We start from the raw sequence: 22,822 nt of genomic DNA, 5'->3' as shown, positions 1-22,822 counted from the left end.
GTCCCCTCCCAAACTCATATTGAAATTTAATTGCCATTGCAGTAGTATTGTGACATGAGAACTTTACAAAGTAATTAGGCCATGAGGCGTCTCTTAATTAATGGATTGATGCCATTATTGTGAGAATAGGTTCCTTACAAAGGATGATGAGTCCAGACCTGTTTGGTCTCCCTTAGCCCATCACCATGGGAAGATGCAGTAAGAAGGCCCTTACTAGATGCCACAGCCTCAATCTTGAACGTCCCAGCCTCCAGAGCTGTAAGCCAATAAACTTCTGTTCCTAATAACTTAGCCAGTCTGTTTAATCTGTTAAAACAGTAAAAAATAGACATAACAATCTCCAAGAACCTTCTATCTTTATGCTTTTTCAAATATTGCACTAATTTTTTTCTGCTACCTTGTTTGCCATATCCAAGAGATCCTTGTTTCCTAATTCTTTTTCATACATACATCTTTATATATGTGTATACATATGTGTATATATACACACACATAAGTATATACATATGTATATATACACATATGCATATATACATACATACATATGTGTATGCATGTATCCTCTTCATCATAGAAATAGTCTTTTAGGCTGCGCACGGTGGCTCATACCTGAATCCCAGCACTTTGGGAGGCTCAGGAGGGAGAATCATTTGAACTCAGGAGTTTAAGACCAGCCTGGGCATCATAGTGAGATTCTGTCTTCACAAGAAATAAAAAACTTAGCTGGGCATGGTGGTACATGCCTGTAGTCTCAGCTACTCAGGAGGCTGATGTGGAAGGATGGTTTGAGTCTGGGAGATCAAGGCTGCAGTGAGTTATGATCATGCCACTGCACTTCAGCCTAGGCAACAGAGAGAAACCCTGTCACAAAAAAAAAAAAAAAAAATTGTCTTTGATATCTCTGAAATTATAATTGTGGTGTTTTGCTTGAAATTTTTCTTTTGTTCTTCATATTTTCTCTTTTTATTAAGAGCTCCTTTGTTTTTCCTTTTTTCTCCATGTTAAATGTTTTCCTCAAATGTTAGCTAATGAATTCCTGGCCCAAATTAATATTTAAGAGTAAACATTTTGTGTGAATAAGTAAGTTGGTCAGCTAACGGGTTTCTCTGTGTAATTCTCTTGATCTGAGCTAGTACTGTGGGGAGGAGCAGACTAGTATCAGAAAGCCTGTTCTATAGACTGTTTATTAAATCCAGAGATGTATTCTATCATCTGCTTGGAACATAAACTTGGCTTCTGTATGCTAAAAACCAAGTGGAGGAAGGGAGTCAGAAGAGGCTTTTTCCATTCATTTCCACTTTTTTCTCTTTAGGTCATCTTGTGTTTACATAAACCCTGTTTGCAGTAGAAATCTTGCTCCTGTTTCATATTCCCATTCTAGATTCTTGAGTGCAATTGTTTCAAACGATAAATCTCTGATCTCCTGGAAGGGTGGGGGAAAGGGAAGTGAATTGATGCAGTACAGCATAATGGTTAAAATTCTGGACTTTGGAGTCAGACTGTCTAGATGGTGGCTGAACTGCTCCTTTTCCAGTCCCATTTTTCAGCTGTATGGCTCACTAGTTCTGTCAGCAGTTCCTGGCCCCAATAATTCCTGAGCCCTCAGAGTCCTGGGAGGGATGGATCAGTCCATTTGCCACTGGGGCCCTGTGGTGTTGTGGGTTGAACTGTGTCCCCTCAAAAAGAAATGTTGAAATCCTAACCCCTAGTACCTGTGAATGTCAACTGTATTTGGAAATAGGATCTTTGCAGATGTTATCAGGCAAACTCAGGGTCATACTAGAGGAGTATGTTGGTATTTGCTCATCCAATGACTGGTGTCCCTATAAGGCGGCCACATGACAAGTTAAAGGACACATGAGGAGAACACCATGTGATGATGGAGACACACACTGGAGTGATGCAGCAACAAACCAAGGTACACCAAGGACCGCCAGCAATGCCCAGGGCTAGGAGAGAGGCATGGAACAGATTCTCCCACAGAACTGCCAGAAGGAACCAGCATTGCCAACATCTTATTTCAGACTTCCAGCCTCCAGAATTGTGAGGCAATAAATTTTTGTTTTCAGTCTTCCAATTTGTGATAATTTGCTATGGTAGCCCTAGGAAAATAATACGTCTGGATTCCAGCTTTACCCTCGCATCATCATCTTTTCCATCTTTCCCGTCTCTATATATCGTTGTTCCAGATTAAAGATATCTTGATGCTACAGGTACTGGGAACTGTTTTTGTGACTCTTTCTCTTGGTGGCTCTGTGGTGACTGACCCCCAAGGACAAAAGGAGGTAAAAAATATCTTTATTATTCTATTTTAAAAGCAAAATTCTCCATAGTCTTAATTTTCAACTTTTTTCTGCTAAACTAGTTTATATTACTTCATGTATTTTAAGTACAGTCCAAGACATAGTCACGGCAAGAAAATTAATTTCCATGTCTCCAATTACTAAACCCATTTTATGTACCATTCTCGTTGAAGGTTTTGCAATAACTTTCTATTGGCAAATGTATCACGGAAGGAAAGTGAAGCAGAGGAAGGAATGAGGAGGTGCCAGCATAGTTTGAATTTATTGAGTAGCTACTCAATTCCAGGCACTACATCACAAATTTGGGCACCTTCACACACTTTCATTTAGTCTTCCTAACAGCCTATGAAACACATAGTGTAATTTCTCTTCTTACAGCTGAGGAAAAGAAAATGTAAAGACAAATAACCTGCCACAGTCACCCTGATAGTAAGTCAAGAATTTAAACCAAGACCTGTTTGAACTCAAAGCCCAAACCTGACTCTGAACTGTTTTTCAAGGTCAAACTCCCCTGCCAGACCATTCACTTGTAGAAACAGTGTTTGAAAATCTGGCTAGTTTTATGCATTCACAAATAGTTACTGAATAAGAACAACTACTGCTATTTTTTTTAAGTGCCTACTATGTGTAAGGTATTTTGCAAATTATTTATTTTTAATACCGACAGCAATTTTAAAAGGTGGTTTCTGTATCTGTGGCTACTTGGAACTGACCTTTAAGGAGGGCAAATAAAGTAAAACATAAATCCAATGGTATCTTATAAATAAATACCAAGTGTTGTTTTCTTAGAAAAGATTTCAGACACAAAATGCAGTTGGCACATGCCTGGAAGAAATTCAGCTGCAGTAGGGTCTCCCTATCCCTGCCCTAATGCCTACTACAGATGGAATATAACAGCAAAAACACTGGTGAACTACACATGGTTATGATCCAAAAGAGTTTTCATTATTTTCCTATAACTACTACACTTTTCAAAACACAAAATATCTCATCCTCTCAGAAAATCTGATGACTGCTTGGCTGGTGCTCTATAGCACACCCAGTCTGCCTACTGCCTAACTGAGCATTGTGGTCACACGCGGAGATTACTTTTTAGAACCTTTAGGTTACTGGGGACAATTTGCCCTTTTTCACAGGGTCTGGGAGACACCTTGGCTACTTTTCTTCCCGTGGATTTTACACACTGTACTATCACTACATAAGTAATCATCTCCCTCTGCAATTAATGTAAAACTTATTTTGTGTCTCCCTGATCACTTTCCTCTGACATTCCTTAGAGGAGATGCATCATGCCCCATTGACCTTGCCTCCTTCCCCCAGCCAGAGACTATGACTTTAAGGAAGAGACCTTATCTCCTAATTCTCAGAGAAAACAGGTGTTATCAGGTGGGAGTTCCGAATTTTCCCTCAATTACTGTCCGCCACCACTTCTGTTCAAACATCCTTCCTTTGTAACTGTCCAGGTGCTCTGCACCTATGCTCTAATATCCCATTCCCCAGGAACCTAACCTAAGCTACTGCTCCCCTAAGTCTTAACCCCACACCTCCAGAGCTATTAACACTTCCTTTCAGAATACAAAGACAGGAAAGCCTTTGTCATATGAATGGCAAATAAACATAATATGCTTATTAAATCACAAGCCATTTGGTCCAGCTATTTCCCTACTTTTTCTTTTCTTCATATCTAGGAAAGCAAGAAAGAAAGAGAGAAAGAAAGAAAGAAAGAAGGAGAGAAAGAAAGAGAGAGAGAGAAAGAAAGAGAGAGAAAGAAAGAAAGAAAGAAAGAAAGAAAGAAACAAAGAAAGAAAGAAAGAAAGAAAAGGAAAGAAAGAAAGAAAGAGAGAAAGAAAGAAAAACAGCTCCACTCCTTCTCCAACCAAGGCTACCTGGCTTCAGTTTCTACCAATACCGCGTTTCTCAAGGTAAGCAGTGATACCTGGGTCCTTTGAACCAATCTGTGCTCAGGTGTTAATGCATCCTTTTTCTACCTGGTCTTTCTGAACATGTGGCTTTGGTGACTATTCTTTTTTTTCTTCCACACTAATTTTTTTTTTTTTTTTTATACTTTAAGATCTAGGGTACATGTGCACAATGTGCAGGTTTGTTACACATATATACATGTGCCATGTTGGTGTCCTGCACCCATTAACTCGTCATTTACATTAGGTATATCTCCTAACGTTATCCTTTTCCCAACTTCTGTGTCACTGGTGGCTCCTAGGGGAGAATGCTCCTCCTCTGGCTCCTCTTTTTCTTTCTTGCTCCTTCCAAATTGTATGACCCAGATGAGCCCTGCACTCCTTCCAGCTTGGGAGATCCAGTAAGACCAAAGACTATCCCAAGTACAGACGATGTCATTTCTTCTGTATGCTCAGTGAACCTCCACAGTAGCACCACCTCGTTGGACTGTAACTGTTTAGGCTAAACAATTTATTTGTCTCTAAAACTGTAGATTCACCAAGCATTTGACATGCCCATGAAAGTTTAGTTCTCAAAAGGCAAACAAGTATTAATATCATAGAAATGGCTTCCTTTTTAAGTAATGCAAAATTACACAACACATAGAAACAGAGATAATGTATAACAAATCAGTAATCAAACGACAAAATCAGTAATTCTTTAATCCTCTTTTAAAAGGGATTTTTATTTTGGGAGAAATTTGATGAAATCAATATATCCTTTCACCAGTTTGTTTTAAAAGTCCAAACACAAAATTTAAAACAAAAGTACAGAGTTCAAGGAGCTTCTAAAGTCTGTCCATTGATTCCTTATAAACTTAGACTCTGAACTTCTGCTACAAGAAAAGGGAGAGTTTCAGAATGGGCAAACAATTTAAAAAGATCATAATAATTATAGTCCACTATGGAACACAAGCAGAACAAGAGACATATTAATCATAACAACCATTTCAGGGAAGTCAAGGATATTACTTGCCTTATACAATATAGTTCTTTATCTCCTTCTCACTAAATTTATTCCAGCCTTCAGCATACATTTGTGAATGCTCATTAAATGAAAGACATTTGCTATTTCTTGCATAAATGTCCTTTTAAAACAACTTGAAGTCTTTACTACTTGAGACTTTTCTAACCTGTTCATGCTTAAGAGTCTGTTTGATAATGACTATGCCAAAAGGTTGTCCTGCCCTGACTATAAATTAGATAAGAAGAGCCTTTCCTGTCTACCCGCAGGGCATCCTTACCTAAGCAGGAGCCCTGCTGAGTCCGTTCTGCCTTTTGCTTGACTACATGGTAAATATAAGAGACTGATGTTTGAATAAATTGTGAAATCGTCCAAATTATTTTACATTCCTGGCCTAGAAAAATCTCCTTAAAAAATATTTAAGTCTTTTGACAGCTACAGGTAGCATGTGATTCTGCTTGAAAGCCCAAGTGTAAGGGTGTCAAAAACAATTAGTATTTTAATAGCTCCCTTTCTTAGGTTATTTGGCAGGCATAAGTTCATCAGGAAAAGAACAAAAAATACTCTCAAGAAAATAGGCCAATGGCATTTAGAAAATCAAGTAATTTTAATATATTGTTCCTTATGCTCTTTCTACTTTAAAATAAGATACAGTTAAAATAAATGAAAATGGTAGTTGTCAACATTTACTACTTCGGCAGAGTTGTCAACATTCACTCATTCACTACTTCGATAGAGTTGTCCTCATTGTTTCCAGTCAGTAGACACCAATGGAAACCTTAGAAATTTCCTAATTCTGCCTCAAGACAAACTCTTGCTGTTTGAGAAAAGGTAGGTCAAGAAACAAAGCAACCCAAGATAGAGTGGACTGGGGATGGGGGAGAGGTGGCTCTATATGGAGTTTTGATATATCAACAACGAAGCCTGTCTTGTGTGCCTCCCTTAGAAAAACATGCTAATTTAAAGATATCTAACCAGCTTCACATTTAACTCTGACTTCAAATCTTAGAGTGGCAGAGCAGCTGTGCCTGGAGGCAATACAATCTTATTTCTATAAAAATCTCTCAAAGTGCCATATATAAGTGGAAGAGTAAAAATAGATAATCAAATCCAAATTAAGGCTATTAAGAATTGATTTAGTGTAAAGATAATATAGCAAGATTTTGTTTAGGTTATGGATGCTCTCTAAAAATGCATAATACTTGTTTGCCTAAAATTTTGATTATGTTTTATCTTATTTTGTCACAGTTAAATAGTTTTATCATTAGGGGTTTTAATTGCATATAGTTTATAGAATTCTTTCTGATTACTCTCTATCCATTTAACTGGAAAAAAAATCCCACTGTACCACTTATGAAAAGAGAACCACCTAATGAGGATGCAAACAAACTGCAGGCAGATGCAGCATAAGGTGTGGTTCAACAATTCCCATCTGTGGAGCCTTTGTCACAGAAGTTTTACAGAGGAAGGGAAGTCCCTAGGAGAGCAGGAATAAATGTATCCTGAAAAACACTAGTCACTCAGTGGTATACCAGAGGTTACAAAGAAAACAATCAAGAAAAGAAAAACAAATGAGAAAATCAAAGTCTTCTTTCAACCTTCATTGTATAGGCTCCACCACTGCGTAATTCCTCCCAACTTCTTGATCTCTTTTCTGCTTCTCCTTCACTTCATTACTCACCTGACGCCATTCCTAAGGTTCAGTCCTTAACCTGCCATTCTTTTGTTTTAAAGATTCTCCTTTAGCTAACTCACTTACTTATGAATTGTTAGCAATTATCTGTGGGGGTGTCTTAACCTAGAGCTCTAGGCTGGGCTTCTTTCCTTTTGACTTTTTTTTTCTTCCCCTCTTTGACTTTTCCACCATCCCTAGCAGCTGATTCATATTGGCACAGAGTTTGCCATGAAGTCCTTTCAATCTCTCCTTCTCACTTACACTTTAGTTCCATACAAACTATGGGGACCTATCATTTTCATGCTCAAAAACCTCAACAGTCCAAATTTCTTGGCGTGGTGTCAGACTTGCAATATACTTCTTCCCCATCTGGTACTTTATTTTCAACTGGCCAGCTGATTTCTTAACACTCAAACCCCATAGTATGATATTTATTAAAATGCAGTAACAAATATTTTAATTATCTTGATTTAAAAGAAGGAATTTTACTATTTTCTGTAGACTACAGAAAATCTTTAGGTTTGGACTGTGTTGAATAAAGAAAATAGATAATGCCCTGTACTCATCAACAAATACGTTCTTTTGTTTTAATGTTGCCACACTTTGCTTGACTAAGGGAAAGATATTTAATAAGTAGCCCTCCACTTCCAAGAAGTGAGTAACCCAATCAAAATCGAACCTTCCCTACATCTGATCCAACAACTCTTTGAAGCTATGCATAGACCAAACAATCAAATATCTCCTTTTGATGATAGATAACTGAAAGGAAGGAGATGGGAAGCGGTTAACTGTGTTCACAGCTGGAACTTTAGCAACTGGCACATCAAATTCCACTTATTTGGGTGACATTAGGAGACTTGATTTTTCTCCTTAATATATACATTAATAGTTCCATTCAAGTATAAACATAAACATGTCTGTTCATTCAACATATTCTTATAAACACTTATATGCCTGATACCAATCCAGCTAAGTATTGGGGTTATAGCAGTCAACAAGACAGATATGCTCCTTTATGCCTTATTTCCACTCTGATGAAACTCATGAGTAGTGTGACAGACATTGAATAAAAACATCTTCAGGGCAGTGTGTATTATAAAGTGGGAAGACTAGGGTGTCACTAGAATGTACAGTTCTATAAGGTTCAGACTGGGGTTCAGAAAGGACCTCCTGAAAAAGTGCATACATGCTACTGCTGCTGCTGCTGCTGCTGCTGGGCTCACTCTTGTCCTCGGGTTTTGGCCTCATTTCTATTCATCCTTCAAATCTCAGCTTGCATTTCAGATCCTTTCTAGAAGCCAACTCTAAACTGTCCTCATGAAGTCTGGATCAGTCTTTCTGACTTCCTTGCCAAAATTTTTTGTGTTACCTCTAACCTGGCATTTACCACAGGTAGGGCAATTATTACTAGTCTGTCTTTCAACTAGATGGTGCATTCTTAGAAGGTATCTATAAATCTTAAGTGCCTAGCAACCGCTTAATAAATTTTGCTGAATAAAGAAAGATTTAGCACATACTTAATTTCTGCCTGTGGCTTTACAGCCAAAGCAAAAGAGAACAGGTACAACTTGTAACCAAAGTGTTTTTGATAGACGTTTGGACCACAGCACAAAGGCTGGATAATTCAGTGCATGAGACGTCTGCTTCTGGAGTCCACTGAAGTTAGAATGCTTGAGGTCAGTTTGCTAAAATACATATAGGGACATTTTAGCCCCAACGTCCAGGAGGATACTTTGGCAGATTTTTTTCTATTCTGAGATAAAAGATGCTCTCTCTATATATAAAAAGAAACCTAAGAAGTCTGAGACTATAGCTTTGATTTAAGAAAGCACAGACAATACACAGACAGCAAAAGATACACAGACAATAAAAAATTAAAACTGCAGCTAATAAACTCAAATTTGGGCTTTGGATATCTATTTTTTTTACCCAAGTCTTATATAATATTTCTAACAGAGCATAGGTTTATTAAAATTAACATAAATGTTTTAATACTGACTTTATTAAAAGAAATAAAAAGTGGTCATAATTAATTCTAGATTATTTTCATAACCCAAACCTCAGACTAGGAAAACAGTGCTATCTAGTGGTTAAATTTGGGAAGAAGAGATGAGGCACACCAGAGGCTGGAGAACCTCTGAGAGGCTGTGTCTCAACTGATCAACTTTATGTTACAAGCTAAAAAACGTACGCACATAAGTCATCAGCTCATGGATGGGAAGGGAATTAGACATGGATTCAAGCAGTTATGTTAAGAGTATGGCATGGCAAAGAAATTAACAACTTGGACTCTGAAGTCAGATAGGCATGCATTCAAAATTTGACTACATGCCCTTAAACAAGTTATCAGACCTGCTTAATACTTGACTGGTTTCAACTATGAAATGGAGATAAAAATATTGACTCTCTGAGATAAATATTTCAGAAGGTTAAATGGGTAATATGCATAAGACATTCACCATAGTGCTCGGCATTTAGTAAGCCAAATATCTCAGTCAACATTAGCTTATTATTAATATTATTATTATTTTACATAGCCTATAAATGAATTTCAAATAGCTGTAGAAAATCTTTTATGTCTTTAAAAATAAGTTATGAGATCAATATCAACAATATATACTTGTAGAAAATATAAATATTAGACATCAATTTTCTTTTAAGTATATAAAAGCAAATTTAAAAAGTAAGTTCAATCTTACATTTCAATCACATAATTGAGTCGTAGGGTTAGTATTTTCAATGAAAACAAAGTAGTTTTTAGAAATAGATTACACAATGAACTCCAAAATGTCATCCCATAGTAAAAACAATCACTAGACTTTTTTCAATGAAGACATTTTCCTTAACCAAATCCTGCATTTTTCAACATCTATTCCAATAAATCTACATACACACAATTCTTAAGATAAATTTGGTCATTTGGATTTCTTTCTACTTGGTTAGAAATATGAAGGGAAAACACAACAGAAATATGAATAGAAAATAATTTCTAAAAATGTAGGAACTCATCACATATTAGAATAGAGAATTTGATCTTTTTGATATATCTTGTTTGGCTTGCTGTATAATCTACTAGCTTAATTATCACAACAGCCTTAGACCTTAAGCCAGTACATATTAGCTTTATAAAAATGCAATGCTCATCTGCTGTATATATAATACACAGAAACATCACAATTTATAAGTAATTGCATCTGAGCCATTATATCCCAGACACTTTACTAATATTATAGTCACAAGGCTGAGTTCTTCAAGACCAGTGTACAAAGTTATCTGAACTCATTTTGCCCCAAATAGTATCTAAAAATATATATTTTAGGTTAACTGTAGAATGGTATATGCCTATCATTAATCATATCACAATCATTGTGTTTGGCTGTGGCTCTTTGTTAATGACATAAAATGGGGACTGAGTTGATTATCTTGTTAATAATAATAAAAAATAACTGAAGTACATATACAAAATCAAGAAAGAAATACAATAGCAATTGGAACCATATTCTGGTCACAGTTATGTCACTAACCAGCTCTGTACTCTTAGGAAGTTTTCAGCCTCTCTGGGTTTCCATTTATTCATGGATAATACAAAATAATCCTAAGATCAGGATAGTTCTCCTCTCTACAGGTATTGCCATTGTAAAATATGTCACAATGGCTCTAAATCATAACCCTAAATTTAGGAATTACTTAATTATTCACAGTGAACTTCTCTGACTTATTCCAACTCTTCCTGTTTGTATTTGCTATACAAGAGAAAGGCAAGACAAAACACAAAAAAGATCTATTTAAGAGACTGCAGTATATTTTTACCTTTACTGTCATTTGTTAAGCACCTACTATATATACTTTACCTTCGGCAGTAATGATCCACACACCTATTAAAAGATAATTACATCCATGTCTTTTTCTTATTTACCTCATAATTATTTTAGGCTTCCCTAGAAATTGGCACAGGTTTTTCTCTCAGTCACATATTAATAATTCTACTTAACTCATCTGCACCCAAAACACTCATACAAAATCTGTCAAGTTTTTTTACATTTATAAATCGGGCAAACATTAGTGACAATCTCACTCTGAAAAACAGCACCCACAATCAATGAATGTGTTTTGACTGTGGAAGGTAGGCAGGACCCAAGGCCATAACACAGAGGGAAAAGAACCAAAGCAAATAAAACCCAATCAACATGAAATGGCACCCTGAACAGAGCAGAGAGTTCTATGAGGTTGGGTATGGAGGACTGGTTAGAAATTTTTGAGAGGAGTCCATCTTAAATGAATATCAGAGACTAAGTTAATTCACCTTCTTAGTGATTTTATCTCATCCTTCCACAATAATACCACAGGAAGCTCATCTACTTTTATGATTTTGCCAAAATGCCAGTTAAGGTATTTCTAACTACACTGGTGAATGTGGGAGATTAAAACAGATGACAGATTCAATCTTCAAATTGTATCTTGACATATAGTAAGTCCACTATTTTAAAAAGTGTTATGAGAAAGAGTGCCTTGGATAACACTGATCAGCAATGATTGAACATTAACTTCAGATAATTATAATAACAAAAAATTCACTAAAGACCTGATAGAAGAACCTAAGACACAACCTCAAGGCAATAATATAAGGATTAAAAATACGAGTACGCAATCTCATAGCAAATATGTACATGCACATATTTTTACTATTTTAGTTATATTGAAACTTGAGAATTTCACAGCAGTCTACTAAAATCACAGATCAATAGGATAAAAGTAGATAAGAAGAATGTGCAATTTATAAATACGGTTTATTACCATGGTTACAAACTTTCAGAACAGGCCTCTGAGACATTGGACTGAGACTCTGCCGAACATCTGTTAAAAAATATACAAAATAAACTTAATATAGAGGTCTATGCATCTCAAGAAGGAAAATAGTATTAGATATACTTTTTTCCAAGGTTAAGTATTTCTGGCAGCAAAGTAATGCTTCAATACCCTGAAATACTTGAAGCAATAATGTTATGACTTTTACTTCCCATTTAATTATGCTACTGTAAACTCCACTGGGATAAGGTACATATGGTTCTTTAGATGAGACTTGTCACACTAATCAGGATTTTCTAGGTTCAGTGCATTGATTTGTTAATGTGCTACTGACATCGGCCAACTGGAATGCATATCTCTCTGACATTTGTCTGTGCAAGGGATTAAGCAAACTTATGAAACTTCTGAACAGTTGTTGCCCACGGCACTGCATTCTTGACACATGACTTAAAGAATGAGAAAAACAGGTTCTTTCTCTGTGATAGCTCCCTAGAAAGTAGCATGAAACAAATATAGGGTTCACCTTTCGGCATCGGTGTCCTTTTTCTTCTGTCGCGGAAGGCAGCCCCGGACTGCAAGGCCTCCAGCAGATTATCCATCACTCCTGTCTCATCACCCTCTGTGAAAAGAGATGCAGGGAATTCCATCAGCCCTCAGGGTTACCATAGCAATGTCAAAGCTCCACAGAAACTGGTGATGGTGATGGTAGGGAGAAAAAAGATCAGATGCCGGGACTAAGCTAGCAATTTCAAAATAAGACAGGACTTTTAACTCTCTCATAAATCAACTATCTTTTAATGAAAAGTGCCTCATTAGTGCCTATGTAACTGTGCACTAAAAAGGACAGAGTTCCACTGATTCACTTCAGAGCACTGTTTTTATAGTCCAACAGCATAATTACCTTAAATGGAATGTGGTTCTAGTCATGTTTGAGTCTTCAGTTATCATAAATCACATTTCCTTTGTAGAAATAAGCTATTTTCAAGGCATCATCCTATATTATAAAGTCAACCAGGTATAGGAGAGTGTTTTTTTTTTTTCTTCTTTTTTTCTTTTTTTTTTTTTTTTTTTGAGACAGAGTCTAGCTCTGTTGCCCAGGCTGGAGTGCAGTGGTGCAATCTCTGCTCACTGCAAGCTCCGCCTCCCAGGTTCACACTGTTCTCCTGCTCAGCCTCCTGAGTAGGACTACAGGTGCCCGCCACCATGCCCAGATAATTTTTCATATTTTTAGTAGAGATGGGGTTTCACCATGTTAGTCAGAATGGTCTCAATCTCCTGACCCCGTGATCTGCCTGTCTCAGACTCCCAAAGTGCTGGGATTACAGGCGTGAGCCACCGCGCAAGGCCCAGGAGAGCGTTTTTGTTGTTACTGATATTCTGCTGTCTAAACTTATCAAATTATATTTCCATGCTAACTTTTGTGAACATGCTTCCAACAACTGATTTTTCATATCAGAAGATAATCATCCCCTGACTTGGGGTGACACAGAACAATCACTACAAAATTTTATAGAATGTATAAATTTATCTTCTATAATGTGAAATAAATCAAAAGAGGCTCTCTAAAAAGGATTGCATTCCATTAAGATTACTTTAAATTGATATCTTGTATATAATTAACGAAAGACATGGATATAGAGCCAATTATCTCTACAAAGAACAGATTATGCCTGTAATATTTATAAGTATTTATAGTTATCAGTGGTAAATATTATTCAAAAAAGCAGGAGAAAAAGTTTCAAAGGAACTACTGGCCCAAACCAAATTCAAGGAAATACTAAGGACTTTTTGTCCGACCAGACAAGGTAACTTGCAGTCATTCTTTATGAAATTGTATGGCTGGTATACTGCTACATTTAAAATAATGGAAAGCTATTTTCCTTAGAACTTTTTATTTTATTTTTTCCATTTTCATACACAATTCCTTTACAGAGAAAAGATGAAAAGTGAATGCAGTAGAATACAAATAACATACTCATTTACAGTTTATAAACAGATATATACATATAAATATGTATCAGCCACTTTTCCATCTGCTGCTGTTTCATATTTTTAGAACAGTACTAAACCTTGTAGGTGTTATCAAAAAAGATGGGTGAGAAATAGAATATTTGGAAGTTGTTAATTTATAGTAAATGTAATTCTAAGTGATTTGATGGCTATTTTAACTAAAATACATTAAATATTTCAGACAGTTAAATAAGTAGCTATTTGAAAATTTATATTCAAATTCAACTATATTTTTTCCTTAAAAACTGCAGGCAATGTCAAATATTTAAGGTAGTAAAAGAAAAAGAAAACATTTCAAAATCTAAAATTAAAATTTTAAATCTTTTTCAAGCAGTCATGAGATTGAAAAAAAATCCTAGTACTGAAATCAAATAAACATGTTTTCAAATTGATAGCATTAATTATAAAGGAGGGGAAAAAAGAATAAATCCAAGTAACTTTTGAATACTTTAATGGCATAAAGTTTAAGGGAAAAAACTATAAAGAAAATGTGAACTTTCTTCTTAAATTTGTTGTTGGTAGTGGTATTGATGTAGTGATTCTGAGACTATTGTGTGTGTATAAAAGGTGGAGCAGATGTGTAAATGTGCTGATGTGCTCACTGTGGGAAACAAAATGAAAATATGGAATTGGAGAAAAAGAAAAAGAACCACGAAGGGTTGGATTGGATTTATAGGTATTAATGTAAACTCAAGGCTTAAACAAACAAACAAACAAACAAACAAAAAACCCTTTTCCTGTAACACTGTAGTAGTATCAATGAGCATTTGGATCTTGGTTTCTAGCTACCATTACTAGCCCTAAAATCTTGGTTTCCAATTACCTCTGTCTCCCTCAGATCTTGGTTTCTACAAACCGTTACTCCCTAAAAGGAATGACAATGCTTACAGAAATGGCTGATTCTAGAACTGAGGCCAAGAAAAGTGTGAAATGAGTCAGAAACATATTGTTGTGACAGAAAATAAGAAAGTGCTCAAAAATAGATAGTGATATGTTGAAAAGACAGAGAAGCCAGATTGAAACATTGCCTTGGCCAAATTTAGGACAACTGAATATCAAATAAATAATGATGGGAATGGGATTATTGCACATTGGGGAAAAAAGATTCATGCATCCATAGTGATACTAAAAAATATATAGTAATAAAAATGTAGGAAGGAGAGTTCCTCTTTAAAGAAAAGTGTCAACTAATAGATGTCAAAGATATGAGGGAAATACAAAATTCACCACATTACAATTCACATAGTAAGAAATGATTCAGGCAGGAGTCGTCAATGGCTTCAAAAACTATTGTGTGTAAGGATGTGGAAGAACAGGATATAGAGAAATCTGGTAGATACCACCTTACCCAAATAATCAAATTTGACATTACCAATAATGTGGAATATGCTGATAGCAATTGCCTCCTGAAGTGATGCACAACTTAATCTGTGTAGCACTTTGCACAAAAATATTGAACTTGAATCTGAATGTGAGGCAACAATCATACAAATCCGAAGTGAGGGACATTCTGTGACACAATTGGCCTAGGATCTAAAAATGTATCAATATCATGAAAGATAAAGAGAGGAAGAAATAGAGAAAGAGAGAAGAAAAGGCTAGAGAACTATTCTGCATTAAAGGAGACTAAAGAGACATGACAACTAAGTATAGAGGAGTCTCTGATTAGCTCCTGAACTGGAAGAAGTTATACATGACGTTATTGGGATAACTGGAGAAATTTAATATAACTGGATATCAGATAATTACATTGTACCAATGTTAAGTTATCAGAGTGTGATAACTGTATTATGGTTCACTAGAATAATCTCATTGTTCTTAGGTTCACAGCTTTAGGCTCACAAAGCAACTTACACAGTCTCATGTTTAGTACTTCATGCCTTTGAACATGCTATTGTATCTACACAGAACATCTGACTCACTGTCTTCACCAAGCTAGCTCTTACCTTTCCTTCAAAACAGAGAACTGAGAATCCTTTCCTGACCCATGTGACCTGAACTAGGTGCCCCTCTGTGTCCCAATGGTCTGTAATACAATTACCAATGTTACATTGTTTATGTGACTGTTTCTACCACTAAATCATGAGCTCACTGAGGGCAGGGATTATAGATATCATTTATCTTCAACACCTGGCAAAATGCAACTATTACATAGAGAGTGTTCAACAAATATCTGTTGGCTAAATTAGCTAAATATATGTTGACTAACTTAACTAAGATGGTCAGCTGGAAGGGTTGGTTATGCAGGAGAATAAAGGTCATAGATGGACAGGGGTCTAGGGAAGAGATTGGAGTACATTCCCGCCACCATTCTAAACAACACAGCTTTCTTTCTTCCTTTTCCCTTGTCTCATACATCTATTTAGTTCTCAAATATTATAGATTGAAACTCCCCATTATCTCCTGAACTAATCTGCTGTTCCTTTTCTAACTACACTTTATATTGGTAGAACAGAACTGAATTATTTTTTACCTGGAATACTGCATGAGGTGCCTAGTCACATTGCTTCCAGTTTCTCCCTAATTCAGCCCATGCATTACTGACAAGGAAGTCCAACAGCAGAAATGATCTTCAGTTCCCCCGGTCACAAAGTTTCAGTATATCTCAGCTCTTACAATATAAAGTCCCAACTCCTTTTCTTATTTTTATTTTTAATTTTCTTTTTTTCACTCAAATGGATTCTGACAAAGTCCAAACTCTTATTCTTACCCCAACAATGATTTCAATTGTGTTTCCAATCTTACCTCTTACTTCGAAGCATCACAACCTATTCTTTAGCTAAAGACAACTGCCTGTGATTCTCTACAAACATTCTTTCTCTTGTCCATCACTGCCCACCTGGAACCTCTACCCCTGCTGTCATCCCCCAGGGCAGATGGCTATTTTTGGCCTTCACTCTCACATGCATAAGGGGAAGAATATAATAATGAAGTAAAACAACCTGCATTCTAGTCTGAGTTTTCAACTAACTACCTGTGAGACACTAGACTATTATTTACATAATCATTCCTGACATATGCAATACAGACAATACCTATCTAGGGTTAATGAAGGAATCAAATGAGAAAATACAAATGAAAGCACTTGGTAAATTGCTAAGTGTCATAAAAATATAGGGAAACAAATTCACAGATAAAATCCATAGTAAATTATAGGACATGTATGAAATACCCGCTTATTATTAAATGTTTCAAACAATGCTTTAGATATATTACAAATGAAGGAAGTCTTTTTTTTTTTTTTTTTCCTGAGATGGAGTCTTGCTCTGTCGCCCAGACTGGAGTGCAGTGGTATGCCCTCAGCTCACTGCAACCTCTGCCTCCTGGGTTCAAGTGATTCTCCAGTCTCAGCCTCCCAAGTAGCTGGGATTACAGGTGTGCACCACCACGCCCAGCTAATTTTTGCAGTTTTACTAGAGACAGGGTTTCACCATGTTGGTCAGGCTGGTCTCGAACTCCTGACCTCAGGTGATCTGCCAGCCTAGGCTTCCCAAAGTGCTGGGATTACAGGCATAAGTCAACACACACGGCCGAAGGAAGTCTTTTATAGTGTATTCTATTATGTTCTTCATTAGGTATAACATCATTTCTAAGAAAAACTCTGACTTGAAGTACAAACAGACTCTTGAAATAAACCAAAGTGTAACATGGGGACATATGAAGAAGATGTTCTTCCAAATGTTAAAAATGCATTTAGAACATTCAACCAACACATGTTCACCTGGCATATGGTACTGTGTGCCAGGATGTTACTAGGCACTAAAGATACCTAAGACCCATGCATATGGTACTGTGTGCCAGGATGTTACTAGGCACCAAGATACCTAGGCCCCAAGGGTATAACACGAGAGCATTTCTGCTCTCATAAGCAAAAAAAGTGTATATATGAGTTACTGGAGATGTACAGCTTCCTAGTGAATGATGACTTGAAGAATAAGCAGGAGTTACTCATGTTAGGGACTGGAGAGGGAATAACATTCTTGGCAAAAGGAATAACAGGTACGAAGGCAAAAAGTATGAATAAAAACAAAAAATGAGATGTAGTAAGGTGTTTAAATGATTTATATTTACAATATTCTAACACAGACCAGAGAAGTTAAAATTAGTCAGTTTTTCTTGTAGAGCAGAATTCAATTTCTCCAGCTATAATTTATATTAAAAATATTTATAGTTTCTCCCCTGCTGAGAAAACTCTTAAATAGACTAACTGCAAAAGTCAAAGCTTTTCTATATCTGAATAACATATCATCTTAATTTGTAAATGGTATTTTTAAAAATTGCACTGTGTCAAAGGAAATGGAGAAGGGAGAGTTAAGGACATTTCTAAAGTGGAATCAATAGGTCTTAGGAACTGAAAGAGGGCGGAGCTGCTACGGACATGTCTGAGATCTCTGCGGCCTATGGCTAGTGGAAAAGAAAATATGAAATTTAAATACTGATTTTGATGGTGAACAAAGATTGGAAAATATAATGAGTTTCCTTTTGTACATGTTAATGGAAGGTGCTAGCAGGGACCTCCAGATAACTTCCAGAAGACAGCTGGAAATTGTGGCCTCAAATTCAGACAAAAATGTGGGTAGTATTTTTGGAAGTCATTTCCATATTGTAAAAAATACTCATTCAGCACTTTGGAAAAGTAAATGCCTGAATAAGGAGAGGTGGCATCTTGGAAACCACCTAAATTTAAAGGACAGGAGAAAAAAGTCAGTGATCCAGTAGGAACTCACTTTCCTTATTCCATTTTCTTCAGCCAAGGTACAGCACTGAAATTTTAGATAACTAAGGATGCAAAGAAGATCCTAAAAGTTCTAGAATGCTGAAAGCAAGTAAACAAATGAAAACAGGTCAAATACATAAGAAGGAAATAAGACTAGGACTGGATTTCTCAATGGCAACCTTGAATTCCAAAAGATAGGCAATAAATGGTTCCCAAATTCTGAAGTGAAATTATTTCCAGTGAAGAAACGATTATGTTGTTAATTGGACGAGGATAGGAAATGGACATTTTTCAAACATGTGAGTGTCTATAAATGCCATCTTAGAAAGCGACTGCAAGATGTGCTTTTGTAAAACCAAAACAAGAGGGGTAGAAGAGTAAGAAAGAGGAAAACATGGCATCCAGAAAAGGACAAGGGACAAGAAAGCAAAGTGGCAAAAGGAATTCCCAGGATGTCCCAGTCTCAGAGCAGCCAGTTTAGATCACACGGATCACATGGGAGGAAACTGGGCCGTGGGACAGAGTAGTGGCCATGGAACTGATAGCAAATCTATTGTGTCAGACCATTTGCAAAACCTAGATTGTCCCATAGGAAATGCTGCAGTCTGAATATGTTAGACTTGATCTCCAATGTAATCGTATTAAAAAGGTAGGATCTTTATGAGGTGATTAGGTCACGAGGGCACAAATCTCATGAATGGGATTAGTGGCCTTATAAAAGAGTTCGAGGAAGCTGTTAGTTCCTCCCACCATGTGAGGACGCAGCAGCAAGATACCATGTATGGAGCAGAGAGTGAGCCATCACCAGGCATAGAATTTGCTGGCATTGGCCGGGCGCAGTGGCTCACGCCTGTAATCCCAGCACTTTGGGAGGCCGAGGTGGGTGGATCACGAGGTCAGGAGATCAAGACTATCCTGGCTAACACGGTGAAACCCCGTCTCTACTAAAAATACAAAAACTAGCCGGGCGAGGTGGCGGGCGCCTGTAGTCCCAGCTACTCGGGAGGCTGAGGCAGGAGAATGGCGTAAACCCGGGAGGCGAGCTTGCAGTGAGCCAAGATCGCGCCACTGCACTCCAGCCTGGGCCACAGAGCGAGACTCCGTCTCAAAAAAAAAAAAAAAAAGAATTTGCTGGCATCATGATCTTGTATTTTCCAGCCTTCAGAATTGCAAGAAATAAATTTCTGTTGTTTATAAATTACCCAGTCTAAGGTGTTTTTGTTATAACAGCAGGAACAAACTAAGACAGAAAACAAGGATTACTAAAATTTAGAGTAAAGAAAAAAAAAAAAAAACTTAAAAGTTAAAAAAAAGAAGAAAAATAAAGAAAATGAGGTATATTTACATACTGCCAATATTATAAACACTGGCCATTCTGTTGACCATCAGCTGTGATATAATTATAATGAAAGACAATGGGGTAAAGGAAGAGGGGTACACAAGGTGGATTAGTGGTGAGAGGGCATTAGGGAACTAAATCAGGAACTCAGTAATGTCTAGAATAAAAAATTGATACATAACAATTTATGTTATTATCTAGAAATAGGGAACACATAAATATCAGAAGAAATAACTAAGAATTAAAAGTGATTGCCTCTGGGAAGTTGGGAGAAGGTTGAGAGGAGTGAGGGAGAAAATATTTTATCACGTTATGAGCCTATTATATTTAATTGAGGAATTTGCAGACATGATAATACCAGAAAGTTAAAAATTTTCTTGAAAGGGAAAGAAGATGACTGAGGAAGAGAATGTGAAGGAAGAGGTTGATTCTTGACCTAAAGGTGCTTACCTCTGAGAAGGGGAGAAAGACAGGTAAAAATGGTACAACACAATAGGATGAATATTATGACAGAGATATTCAGCATGTGGTACAGGGTGGTGGGCATGTAGCATGGGACAGAGAGAGAAGGAACAGCAGTCACAGAAGACTCAGAATACCTGAGACTTAAAGAACCGATTTAAGAGTGCCAGAGCTGCCAAAAGAGACAAGACCCAGCTAAAGCTGTCAGTAAAGCTGTACAAGGCCGGGTTTCTTGAAGAATGTGCAAAGAATATGAGTAGGAAGAGATAACAGGGGTAATGCTGCGAGGTGAAGGTGAAGAGAGAGCCAGGGCCGACTCACCAAGGGCTGAATATACAATGCTATGGAGTTTAGACTTTAAAGGAGTCATGAAGTCATTTTAAGCTAGGAAGTAACATGGTCAAATTTCTACTTCAGAAAGAATATTTTGAGAAGAGACAAGACTAAAGGCAAAAAACAAACAAAAAACAAACCCGAGAGGCATGTTTAGTGATTTAAATCTAGACAAAATGTGATTGATTGCAGGGCCCAAGTAAGTTATAGAAGTGGCGAAAATAGAACAGAGAAAGGAGGAGACATAGAGAAATCTTGGTCTGCGTGGATATGAATATTATAAAGAAATAAAGTTAAGGTTGATTTCCAGGCATTTGGCTCAGCCAATTGTATATATACTGGTATCATTTGCCAAGTACAGAACTGACTTTGTTTGGTGGTAGAATGAGTTGGATCTAGTTGAATTTGGGATATGTTAAGTTGAAATGTTCATGAGATATACAAATACAAAGTGATTCAAGGTGTCTACAGGGCTGATAGAGTCACAGGTTTAAAACTTGGTAAAGAGGAATTGGTTATACTAATACATTCAACTTAGAAGCATAGGTCGTACCTGAAACTATGGAAAAGAGTACAAGCATGGTAAAGTGGTAGAGAACACAAGTTTTGAATTCATCCATTTGGATTCAAACCAATGGCTCCCCAACTAACAATCAGTGTTACTGGGCATATTACTTAGTCTCTAAAATCCTCATCTATTCCTCCTCAACGTTGAAAGGGCAAGAAAAACAGCACCTATTTCACAAAATATTGGGAGGATTAAAAGAGATAAATCAGGTACAATGCTCAGTAGAGTGCCTGGCATAGATTAAGAGCTTACGAACAGCGAATCTTTGTTATTTTGCTTACTTACATTATGGAGAGCTTGAGCTCTCTTAGGGAGACAGTGTGTAGTGACAAGAAAGGAGAGCTGGGGCCGGGTGCGGTGGCTTAAGCCTGTAATCCCAGCACTTTGGGAGGCCGAGACGGGCGGATCACAAAGTCAGGAGATCGAGACCATCCTGGCTAACACTGTGAAACCCCATCTCTACTAAAAAATACAAAAAAAAAACTAGCCGGGTGAGGTGGCGGGCGCCTGTAATCCCAGCTACTTGGGAGGCTGAGGCAGGAGAATGGCGTAAACCCGGGAGGTGGAGCTTGCAGTGAGCTGAAATCTGGCCACTGCACTCCAGCCCGGGGACAGAGCGAGACTCCGTCTCAAAAAAAGAAAAAAAAAAAGAAAAAAAAAAAGAAAGGAGAGCTGAGGGTAATGCACAAGGCAAACTAATAGGAAAAGGTGCTTTTAAGAGGAAATGACTATTATCAACCTGTGACCATTTTCTGTTGTGTTTACTTTGTGTGTGCTTTTATATCTCCTCCTTTTACTCCCCATTGTCTCCGGGACATACTTTCCTAAAGTCAAACAACTATATATATAATTATTATTATTTATTTATTTAGAGGCGAAGTCTTGCTCTGTTGCCCAGGCTGGAGTGCAGTGATGCAATCTCAACTCACTACAAACTCCACCTCCCGGGTTCAAGCAATTCTTCGGTCTCAGCCTCTTGAGTAGCTGGGACTATAGGCGCACGCCACGGCGGCAGGCCAGTTTTTTGTATTTTTAGTAGAGATGGGGTTTCATCATGTTAGCCAGGATGGTCTCAATCTCAATCTCCTCGTGATCTGCCTGCCTGAGACTCCCAGAGTGCTGGGATTACAAGCGTGAGCCACCGCTCCCAGCCTATATTAGTATTATTTTTTGAAGACCGCTCTGTCACCCAGACTGGAGTGAAGTGGTGTGATCTCAGCTCATGGCAACCTCTGTCTCCCAGGTTCAAGTGATTCTCATGCTTCAGCCTCTAGAGTGGTGGGATTATAGGCACGTGCCACAATGCCTGGCTAATTTTTTGTATTTTTCGTAGAGATGGGGTTTCACCATGTTGCCCAGGCTGGTCTTGAACTCCTCAGGCAATCTGCCCGCTTTGGCCTCCCAAAGTGTTGGGATTACAGGCGTGAGCCACCACGCCTAGCGACATTTTCTAATATTTCAGTAGTAGTAAGTGACATAAAGATTACAACCTGGAATTTGGAATGGGACTAGGGAAGGAAAGCTCAGTTTCCCCAAAGGCTGAAAGTGTGCAGTTGATATACAAAATTCATAGGCTTATAGTTTAACCCAGTTCTAGAAGAAAAAACACACATGCACACACACACACACACACACACACACACACACACACAGCTGCCCTAACATAATTATATGAATTATTCCTCTA

General features: G+C 37.3%; 1 protein-coding gene across 2 annotated transcripts in view; it reads right to left on the bottom strand.

The window, feature by feature from the left end:
• DIAPH3 (diaphanous related formin 3) overlaps positions 1 to 22,822 on the bottom strand; it is a 522,768-nt gene that overhangs the window by 96,020 nt on the left and 403,926 nt on the right. For both annotated transcript variants that reach the window (XM_023196219.3, XM_023196220.3), the window contains 2 exons: positions 12,230 to 12,325; positions 11,695 to 11,754 (listed from right to left, as the gene is read on the bottom strand). In XM_023196219.3, coding sequence (XP_023051987.2) covers positions 11,695 to 11,754; positions 12,230 to 12,325 — 156 coding nt within the window. The remainder of the gene's footprint in view (positions 1 to 11,694; positions 11,755 to 12,229; positions 12,326 to 22,822) is intronic.

Source organism: Piliocolobus tephrosceles, chromosome X (assembly GCF_002776525.5).
Source record: "Piliocolobus tephrosceles isolate RC106 chromosome X, ASM277652v3, whole genome shotgun sequence".
NCBI lineage: Eukaryota > Metazoa > Chordata > Mammalia > Primates > Cercopithecidae > Piliocolobus > Piliocolobus tephrosceles.
Note: the sequence above shows the minus strand (reverse complement) of the source record. Positions and strands in the feature narration are given on the sequence as shown.